The following is an 11500-nucleotide window of genomic DNA, read 5'->3' as shown; positions in this document are numbered from 1 at the left end:
AAAAAAATCACCAAATTTTGTTTTGACTTGTACATTTGCTCATTTGTTTATACGTATGTGTTCTATACGTGTGGACATTTTTGTGTCTGTCAAGCATATATATTTATGTGGGCCTGTGTATGGAAATCAGACAAGTCAGCATTGAAATCATCCTTTTTCACTTCACTGCATTAATTAGTTTTGGAGGCAAAGTTTCTCATCAAACATGTAGTTCACCATTAGACTGGCTAGACAGAAAGTCTCAGAGACCCTCCTGTCTCTGTATTTCCAACACTGGGATTGGAAAAAACAATTATGTGCCACTATGACTAAATTTAAATGAATCCTTGATATCTGTCTTCATTCTTCCATAACAACTCTTTATTAACTGAGCCACCTTCAAAGTCTGCCAATTTTTAATAAATTCAGTCTACTGCATGGACTTGATAGGTGAAATTATTCAGAACAATAGTTACCTAAAATTCTCAGTTTATTAATGGTCATATTCATATTAATACCTTAGTCAAAATTACCTATTATACTTATTTAATTAACAGTTACACACATTAAGTTTTTTGAGAAAAGGAAATTCTTTCTGATAATTACTTGGGTGAATCCATACATAAATTACAGCTTTAGATTGTCTGAACAATTCCTACAATTTAATAATAGTTAGGATATTACAAGACATTTGTCTTTTGTGTGAGGTCCATTTTCCTCATGATCCCTGGAAAATAGTTTCCATACAGGATATGTTTTATTGCACTTTCCTAATTATTTTATTTATTGAAGTTCAAAATCCCCAAAGAGCCCAAGTTTACTTAAAGCAGAAGTGAATGTTCTTGATTTTGTTTCCATAACTTCCATACAGGGTTAAATAACATGGAACTGTGATTACTTTGCTTGGTATTTGTCTTTTGAAATGATGATTTTTCCACTTTCCATTCTGCCCCCCAAACCACTTAGGTCCAGGTAAAAACAGCCTTTGAAAAATCCCATAAGATTCTGGAATTCTCTTTGTGAGCTCGCTAATGCTGTCTTGCTTTGTTTCTTTAATGAATCCCTTTGCAAGATGATTTCTTGGTCAACTTCCAGTTCCCTACAATATTTACTTAAATCTACAGCTCCTAAACAACTAATGGTTCAGCAAGGTCACTCATTTGTGTTTAAAACTGCCTCCTGGGGAATCTCAGAAAGAACATACTTAGTACTCCATAATTGGAGAAGCTGTATTCTGCCATAGATTTAGTAAGTGATGTTTTATGATAAAAGACCTCTTCTGACAGATTTAATTGCTGGTCCCTTTCTAGCCTATCAATAAAACTTATGTATGTTGGCATATATCATAGGAGCATTCAAATGGAAAAATGACAAAAGAGATATACTTATTTTTAAATACTTTCCTACAAAATATATGTGATTTATCTTTTAGGAGCAAAATGTAATTTTGAATTATACACTTGCATGTGTTTATTGGAGGAACAAAATCCTATTTTAGTAAGAGTAAAATTATGGGGAAAAAAAGCTAATTCATTTCCATTGATTATTAGGAGTACTGTCCTTCCACTGGATGTCCATGTGCCATTGTAAATAGGATAGCCTTCCCATCAGTACCAGGAAAGCTAGTTTTCTCAGTATGTCTGCTGAAGTTCAACCAAGAAACTCATATTTATAAATAGGTCAACAGTTCTTTGGCTATTTATGACTTCTCTACAGCTGTTCTATGAAGTACTGTTGTGTTACTTAAGATACCTTACATATGATATATTTTTATTTGACTTTTCAATAAGAATATCCTTATGACTACATTTGCAATGACTCACTATACACTTGTATCCAAGTGTGTGTTTCTCTAAATATGTTTCATTTTCAGCATGAAAGAAGTTCATACAAAACATTAGCTATCATCATTATTATTTAGATGAACAGATGGACAAATTTATGGTAGTTCTGTTTATATTATTTGCATTTGTCTGGTATTTGCTGCAAGAAGAGAGTGATGTTTTCAGTACATTTATTTAAGGACTGTTTCCTCACTACTGTTGTATAATCTTCTTTTGAGTCAACACATTTGATAAGATATAGAAAAAGGATACTATATTATATGAAGCGGCTTCTACCTATGAATCCAGATGATGAATGCTGCTAATAAGTCTATTGTGACTGAATTCGTTTTGCTGGGACTCTCTAATTCCCAGGAACTTCAGGTATTTTTCTTCACAGTGTTTTCACTCTTTTATGTGGCAACAATGGTGAGTAATAGCATCATAGTCTTCATCGTCATATCTGACTCTCACCTACACTCTGCTATGTATTTCCTGCTTACCAATCTTTCTATTATTGATATGTCTCTTGCTTCCTTTGCCACTCCCAAAATGATCATAGATTATCTAACTGATCATAAAACAATCTCTTTTGATGGATGCATTGCCCAGATATTCTTTCTCCACCTGTTCACTGGTACTGAGATTATTTTACTAATGGCCATGTCTTTTGACAGGTATATTGCAATTTGTAAACCTCTGCGCTATGCCTCAATCATTAGTCCCCAGGTGTGTATTGTCTTTGTGGTGTCCTCATGGGTTGTGGGAATCATGCATTCAATGAGCCAGGTCATATTTGCCCTCACATTACCATTCTGTGGCCCCAATGAGATTGATAGCTTTTTCTGTGACCTTCCTGTAGTGTTTCAGTTGTCTTGTGTGGATACTTATGTTCTTGGTCTTTTTATGATTTCAACAAGTGGCATTATTGCATTGTCTTGCTTCATTCTGTTATTTAATTCATATGTTATTGTGCTGGTTACTATCAATCACCATTCTTCCAAAGGATCATCTAAGGCTCTTTCAACCTGTACAGCCCATTTCGTTGTTGTCTTCATGTTCTTTGGGCCATGTATCTTTATCTATATGTGGCCACAAAACAGCTTTGTGATAGAAAAGATCCTATCTGTATTTTATACAATATTCACTCCCATTCTGAACCCAGTAATATATACTTTGAGAAATCATGAAGTGAATTCAGCTATGAGGAAATTGAGGATTAAGTTCCTAAGTTTTACTACAGAAACTCCTTCCCGTTCTTTATCGTTTTAAATTCTTCATTATTAAGTGTAATGGTTTTCATGAGATACCAATACTGTGCTATGCATGTATAAAAAATACATTTGAGACTTTAAAAGGGAGTTAATGAAAATAATTGCTTCCAGGAAAAAAACCTAATCTATAAAACTGATAGGATTTACTGTTTAATAGTAGGATTTACTGTTTAAAATTACTTGGGATGTTGAATAATCAGGTTAATAGAAAAGAGGAGCAAATAGTAGATACAGCTTAAAGAGGAACTAAGTGATTAAGAGTAACAATGGAGTTATGTACACACAGAAACTCAAGATACCACCTAATGCATGACAAATGAGCAGGATTTCTATGATCCTTAGGAATTTGGCACTGCTGTAAAAAATTAATTTCTGTCTCCAAACCATCACTTTCCATAAACTTACACTGTTTCTACTTCACATCTAAACCAATTTATAATGTCTGGAATTAGAGAAGTCCTGGTATATGTAAATATGAAAATGTAGATAAAGTGTAAAGAAGTTGTGGGTGTGATTTCTCCTTCAACCACGTCAGCTAAGGAGCATCCATATCTCACTCTTACATCAACCACCATTAATCACCACAACAGCACTATTTGATGCCTCTTTCTGATAATAATGATTTGTAGGCTAGGGCAACAATCCTGAAAATCAGACGATGTTATGAGGTGAGTTGCAAAGATGATGATTTGTGTTTCATCAGGTCCATGGAAGTTAACATTAGAGTTAAATTAAGGAGGATAGCTCATGGTGATAATCAAATTCATTAAGAGTAATGTGTAACGCTAAATTATTTTATTTATTTATTTATTTGTTTTGGGTTTAGTTTTAAGACATGGTTTCTCTGTGTATCCCTAGCTGTCCTAGAATTCACAGAGATCCAATTCCTCTGCCTTCTGAGTGCTGGGATTAAAGACATGTCCCACTAGTGCCCGGTTTAACTATAAATTATTGTATTGCTTTACCCTTTGGTTAAAGAATTATTTTGTTTAATATTTGGGAAAAATAAGTTTATGTTTCTGTTTAGTAGTTACCTGCTAATTTAATAAGTGTGTCCTATATATAAGTAAATTTTGTTAGGTGTTTTGTATACTAAGAATGACTATCACCCCACTGACAGTGATTCAAAATGCAAATACTAAAAGTTGGAAAATACTGTAATAATATTTACTATATAATGCAAAACACCATTTAAAATTATAAGAAACATTGAGTAATTCACTATTATTTGAAATATAATAAACAGTATTTTTAAAATTTGTTACCAAATATATTTTCCCAGGTATAATCACCAAAGGTAGGATACACATCAAACAAATACTTATAAACATTTAATTGTTTTTGCTTATTGGAATTATCAAGCAAATGAAGAGATACACAAATTATATATGAATTAGAGTATTACATATGTGAGGTTAAGTAAGAATAACACATCTCTAACCTTTCATTTTAGTCTAAATTTTAAGAGTGATTCTGCTTTTCAATTTTATGTTTTTTTCACTAAATACAATAAGTGAACAAGTAAACAAATTTAGGGTAAAAGTGTTATATACTGTGTTTAAGATTTTAAGTCAATTTTGAAGTTAACAATAGAGGCATTGATATATTAACATAAGCAGTGATCACATTTATGTCAGCAAAAGAACTGTTTTGGTCATGTTCTCTTTCTTGTATTTACATGTTAAGATCCAATAATCTGATTTATTTACACTACTTTAGTGAATTTTTTGTAATATTTCCAACAATTATTTCACATAATATGTATTTGTTCAAGGAATCTTTTAAATGAACTGTTTTGCATAATATAAAGTATTCTTCGTTTGTTGAAACATCACTGAAAAGGCCCCAATATAAAATGTAATTTTCATGGTAATAAATTAAACATAGTTTTAGCTGAACCATTATTTGAAACTTAGGTAAATAAGAAGAATCTTCAAATTAGAAATAAGTAAAACACTCTTCAGAGTAAACTTACATATCAACAAGAAGGAATTAAAAATGTAGACAAACAAAACAAAACAAAACAAAACCCAAAAAACTAGGAGTTTGAAAAAAAGCAAGGATGACTTGGAGGAAGGAAATGGAAAGAAGAAATGATGTAATTATATGATAATAAAGAATTAAAAATTATGAAAACCTGGGGTCTTTTGGAAGGGATATTGTCAATATTCAAGGGCTTATGTGGAGAATTCTTAAACTTAAATGCATATGCCCAAATCCCTCAGGAACACAAATGGTCAGGACATAGCTTTGCAGGGAGAGTCAATAGTAGGACTGAGTACCACAGATTCCATAACTGAGAATGAAGAGGATAACTGTGAAATCCTTCATGTATAAAGAAAACTGCCCACTACCTTACTGTGTCTATCAACATGAGGAGTCAGCATGCAAAATGCCTTTAAAGTTACAATAACACATAAACCTCTGAAATAGAATCTGCAGAGGGTGATTTTATCACATTGTTTCCTAAATAAGCAGTGGATTCAGAGTCTCTAAGTAGTTGTAAGAATGGTGCCATTTACCATTGAGTTTCTTAAGCATATATTAGACTGCAAAGCATCCTAGATGTATAGAAGCCAGCTAATGCTCAATGAAATGATACAAAACTAGAACTTTGGAAATGGTCTCTAGGATGACACTGGACTGTCCCTGAGGTTCCTATCATCTAGGAAGGGGACTTGTGTTTGACCTCTGTGGGTAGCCCTGGCATCAGTGACTGCTGAAATACTGATACTGCCATTGGGCTCACACATGCTTGTCTGCCATCACTAGCTGCTGGCCAACGCTCTTAAGTACCATCTGGACCTCCATCAGTGCCATTCTCCCAACCTGTCACAGCTGAAGGATTTCATGGCAGATACGTGTTGTGTCGAGGCTTCAAACTTCTGAAAGATCCTCACTTAAGAAAATTCCCCAATGGAACCTCACAGTGACATTTTCTGCCCAATCAGCTATTGTATGCTCAATGAGATGTCTGGATAACTTTTACATTAGTGTGATATAATGAATGTTTGAGTAAATAAATCGACCACACTTGAAAGATATATCTTGTGTGAATATTCCCCACTGCTCATATGGCCAACCAGCCATAATGTCTACAAAGTTCTGGCTAAAGGTGAAATCTTTTACTAGGAACCAGATATTCTGTGAATCATAAGTTGCCATAAGAGTAACTAGCTTTCATGAAGAAAAAGAAATGGTAGTAAGTACTTAAAATTGCCAGAATCTAAAGGAGACTGCTAGACAGCCAGCTTGCTGATGGTCATGCTTAGTACCTACAGATAGAGGGGTCACCCAGATTAATAACCACAGCCCAGTCCACAAAACACATCCTTTTTGGGGTGGTAAAAACAAAATAGGGTCAACATAGAAATACTATGAAGGTTTGCTTTCAGTGGAAGAGAATAGCTTGAGAAGGAAAACAAACACCCCCAAACCAAAACCAAAACCAGAAAAACCAGTGTCCTACAGATGCAGAGAACCCTCACCCAATGTAAACACCATCATCGCCGATGGGAAATCATATCTTTTTACCTTTATTTTTCATTTGATTTTGCTGTTGTTTTTATTGTTTAAATAAAATATTAGTTCATCAACAATATCAACCAACCAGACCCCCCAGAATTCCCAGGGACTAAGCCATCAACAAAGGAGTACACATGGCTTCAGCTGCACATGTATCAGAGGATGGCCTTGTCATCCACCAATGGAAGGAGAGGTCCTTGGTCCTATGAAGGCTCGATAGATGCCCCAGTGTTGGGGAATTGAGGGCCAGGAGATGGGAGTGGGTGGGTGGGTGAAGGAATACCTTCATAGAAACACGGGAAGGGAGGATGTGATAGTGTTTTTGGGAGGGAGGGAAACCGGGAAAGGGGATAACATTTGAAATGGAAATAAAGAAAATATCCAATAAAAAATTAGTTCATATCTTCCTGTTTTATTATTTCTCTCTTTTTTGTTGGTAGGTATTTATAGACATAATATAAATATACATTAAATAATACCAATATCAACATTTATAATATACATATATATATTATGCATAGATACATGTATTATGTTCTATGTACATATATGCATATATTATGTTATATATATATGTATATGTGCATATATATTATAGGTATATACTATATATACATATATTTTAACATATATGTATATATGAACATAGGAGATCTTTCCATCTTCTGAGATCTTCTATTTCTTTCTTCAGAGTCTTGAAGTTCTTATCATACATCTTTCACTTGCTTGGTTGTATTTACACCAAGATATTTTATATTATTTGTGACTATTGTGAAAGATGTTGTTCCTTAATTTCTTTCTCAGCCCATTTATCTTGGTGTAGAGAAAGGTTACTGATTTGTTTGAGTTAATTTTATATCCAGCCACTTTGCTGAAGTTGTTTATGAGGTATAGGAGTTCTCTGGTAGAATTTATGGGTCATTTATATGTATATTATCATATCATCTGCTAATAATGATACCTTGACTGCTTCCTCTTCGTTTTGTATCCCTTTGACCTCCTTTTGTTGTCTAATTGGTCTAGCTAGAAATTTGAGTACTATATTTAATAAATAAATAGGGAGAGAGGTGGCAGCCAAGTATTGTCCCTAATTTTAGTGGGATTGCTTCAAGCTTCTTTCCATTTAATTTCATATTAGCTGTTGGTTTGCTGTATATTGCTTTTGTTATGTTTAGGTATCTGTCATGAATTCCTGGTCTTTCCAAGACTTTTAACATGAAGGGATGTTGTATTTTTTGAAGGATTTTTCAGCATCTTATGCAATGATCATGTGTTTTTCTTTCTTTGAGTTTGTTTACATAGTGGATTATATTAATGGATTTCTGTATATTGAGACATCCCTTCATTCTTGGGGTGAAGCTGACTTGATCATGGTGAATGATCATTTTGATGGGCTCTTGGGTTCGGTTTGTGAGACTTTTATTGAGTATTTTTACTTTGATAGTCATAAACAAATTTGGTCTGTTGACTTTTCCTTGTTGAGTCTTTGTGTGGCTTAGGTATCAGGTTATCTCTGGTCTCATATAATGAATTAGGTAATATTCTGTCTGTATCTATTTTGTGGAATAGTTTGAGAAATATTGGTATTAGGTCTTCTTTGAAGATATGATAGAATTCTGCACTATAACCATCTGGCACTGGGCTTTTTTTTTTTATTAGTAGGCTTTTAACGACTGCTTCTATTTCCTTAAGGGTTATGGAACTGTTTAGATAATTTATCTGGTCCTTATTTAACTTTAGTACCTGTTATCTATCTAGAAAATCATCCATTTCATATAGATTTTCCAGTTTTGTTGAGTATAGACCTTTGTAGTAGATGCCCTTGCATTTGGAGCATAGAGGTTCAGAATTGAGAGTGCATCTTGGTAGATCTTACCTTTGATGAGTATGAAGTGTCCCCCTTATCATTTTTGATTACTTTAGGTTGAAAGTAGATTTTATTTGATATTAGAATGGATACTCCAGCTTGTTTCTTGGGACCATTTGTTTGGAAAATTGTTTTTCTGCCTTTTATTCTGAGGTAGTGTCTGTCTTTGTCACTGAGGTGGATTTGCTGAATTCAACAAAATGTTGTGTCCTGTTTAAGTACCCAGTCTGATAGCTTATGTCTTCTTATTGGGGAATTGAGTCCATTGATATTCATAGATATTAAGGAAAAGAAATTGTTGCTTCCTGCTATTTTTGTTGTTAAAGTTGGAATTCTGTTCATGTGGTAACTTCTTTTAGTTTTCTTGGAAGATTACTTTCTTGCTTTTTCTAGGATGTAGTTTCCCTCCTTTTGTTTGAGTTTTTCATTTATTATCCTTTGAAGGGCAGTATTTGTGGAAAGATATTGTGTAAATTTGGTTTTGTCATGGAATACTTTGGTTTGTCCATCTATGGTAATTGAGAGTTTTGCTGGATATAATATCCTGGGCTGGCATTTGTGTTCTCTTAGGGTCTGTATGATATCAGCCCAGGATTTTCTGGCTTTCATAGTCTCTGGTGAGAAGTCTGGTGTAATTCTGATAGGTCTGCCTTTATATGTTACTTGATCTTCACTCACTTTAAATGTTACTTGATCTACACTCACTTCATCCTCACTACTTTTAATATTCTTTCTTTGTTTTGCACATTTGGTGTTTTGACTATTATGTGGCAGGAAGAATTTATTTTCTGGTCCAGGCTATTTGGAGTTCTATAGGCTTCTTGTATGTTCCTGGGCATCTCTTTTTTAGGTTAGGGAAGTTTTCTACTATAATTTTGTTGAAGATATTTACTGGCCCTTTAAGTTGAAAGTCTTCACTCTCTTCTATATCTATTATCTTTAGATTTGTTCTTTTCCTTGTGTCCTGGATTTCCTAGATGTTTAGGGTTATGAACTTTTTGCATTTTGCATTTTCTTTGACTGTTGTGTCACTGTTTCCTGTTATCTTCTGTACCAGAGATTCTTTCTTCTATCTCTTGTATTCTGTTGGTGATGCTTGCATGTATGGCTCCTGACTTCTTTCCAAGGTTTTCTATCTCCAGAGTTGTCTTTCTTCGTGATTTCTTAATTGTTTCTACTTTCATTTTTAGGTCCTGGGTGGTTTTGTTCATTTCCTTCACCAATTTGTTTGTGCTTTTCTGTAATTCTTTAATGAATTTTTGTGTTTCCTCTTTAAGGACTTCTACTTGTTTAGTCAAGTTCTGTAATTCTTTAAGGGATTTTTGTGTTTCTTCTTTAAGGGTTTGTACCTCTTTACCTGTGTTCTCCTGTATTTCTTTAGGTGAGTTGTTTATGTCCACCTTAAATTCCTCTATCACCATCATGAGATAGGATTTTAGATCCAAATATGCTTTTCTGGTGTTTTGTGATATCCAGGACTTGCTGTGGTGGGAGTGCTAGGTGCTGATGAAGCCAAGTAGTCTTGATTTCTATTGGTAAGATTTTTGTGTTTGCCTTTAGCCATCTGCCAGGAACCAAGCATGTCAGGTTGGTCCTGAACCAAAAGAATGTCATTTGCACACAAGCCTTGCCTGGGGGCACATCTGCCAGAGTGTTGAAATATGCTCTGACATGCTCCTGCTTTGATGATAATGGACTGAACCACTGAACCTGTAAGCTAGCCCCAATTAAATGTTGTTCTCATAAGAAATACCTTGGGAGCTGTGAAGGTACTAGTTAGTTCATATTGTTGTTCGTCCTAAGGTGCTGCAAACCCCTCAGCTCCATTGGTCCTTTCTCAAACTCCTTCACTGGGGACCCTGTATTCAGATCAATAGAGAGCTATACAATATTTAAAGTTATGTAGTTAAACCTTTGAAAGTTTTAGTGGTCCTTTTTCACTTACTATCTCTGGGGGTTAGGCAGCTTTCCTGAAGGTTCCTCAGGTATCTTCTTGAGGTGTGCTTCTGCTCCATCTTACTTCCACCTCCTCCTCCACCATTAGTCCTCTCTTCTCTTCCTCTTCTTCTCCTTAAAACTTTTCAGCTCCACCTTCCCTTCAACTGACCAGTCACCAGTTTTAGCCTTTATTTTACAAGTTAAACTTGGGAGAAGATTCACAAGAAATCATCTATGTAGTGATTCACTCCTCTTCCTAGGCACCCTCTCTTGGGGATGTGGAATTAGCATCAAAATACAAACAGGGATGGGGGCTATCCACATCAAGGTGTAATTCAGATAGGTCTGCATTTATATGTTCCATGGCCTTTTTCCCTTGCAGCTTTTAATATTCTCTCTTGTTTCTGTACATTTAGTGTTTTTGAATATTATGAGGAAAGGGATTTTCTTTTATGATCCAATCTATTGTTGTCCTGTAGTCTACTTTTATATCCATCTCTTTCTTTAGGCTAGGAAAGTTTTCTTCTATGATTTTGTTGAAGATATTTTCTGGCCCTTTGAAGACTGGGAGTCTTTATCTTCTTCTTTCCCTATTATTTTTTTGTTTGGACTTTCCATTGTCTCCTAAATTTCCTGGATGTTTTGGGTTAGGAACTTTTTACACTTGGTATTTACTTTGACTGATATATCAATTCTTGTACTGTATCTTCTATCCCCTAAACTCTCTCTTCCATCTCTTGTATTCTGTTAGTTATGTTAGTGATTCTGTAGTTCTTTTTCTTCAGTTTTCCATCTCCAGAGTTGCTTCCATTTGTGTTTTCTTTACTGCTTCTGTTTCCATTTTTAGATCTTGGACCATTTTTGTTCATTTCCTTCACCTGTTTGATTCAATTTTCTTGTATTTCTTTAAGGTTTTATTTGTTTGCTCTTTAAAGGATTGTCTTACTTAGGGTTTTACTGCTGTGAGCAGACAACTTGGCCAAGGTATTTCTTTTTTTTTTCCTTTTAGAAATTTTTATTTTTTTATTTTTTTATTATTAGAAATTTTCTTTATTTACATGTAAATTTCTCCATTCCCAGTTTCCCCTCCAAAA

General features: G+C 34.3%; 1 protein-coding gene across 1 annotated transcript; it reads left to right on the top strand.

Moving 5' to 3' along the window:
• Nucleotides 1-2111: 2111 nt before the first annotated feature.
• LOC116085210 (olfactory receptor 4K2-like) lies at nucleotides 2112-3074 on the top strand. Its single transcript, XM_031362642.1, has one exon. It carries the CDS (start codon nucleotides 2112-2114, stop codon nucleotides 3072-3074), a length of 963 nt encoding a protein of 320 aa, XP_031218502.1.
• Nucleotides 3075-11500: the final 8426 nt, after the last annotated feature.

Source organism: Mastomys coucha, unplaced genomic scaffold, assembly GCF_008632895.1.
Source record: "Mastomys coucha isolate ucsf_1 unplaced genomic scaffold, UCSF_Mcou_1 pScaffold9, whole genome shotgun sequence".
Taxonomy (NCBI): Eukaryota; Metazoa; Chordata; class Mammalia; order Rodentia; family Muridae; genus Mastomys; species Mastomys coucha.
This window is presented reverse-complemented; position numbering and strand designations above follow the sequence as displayed.

Bases quoted from the DNA above. Each gene is read 5' to 3' on its own strand.
- LOC116085210 (XM_031362642.1), top strand. From the start codon at position 2,112: ATGATGAATGCTGCTAATAAGTCTATTGTGACTGAATTCGTTTTGCTG.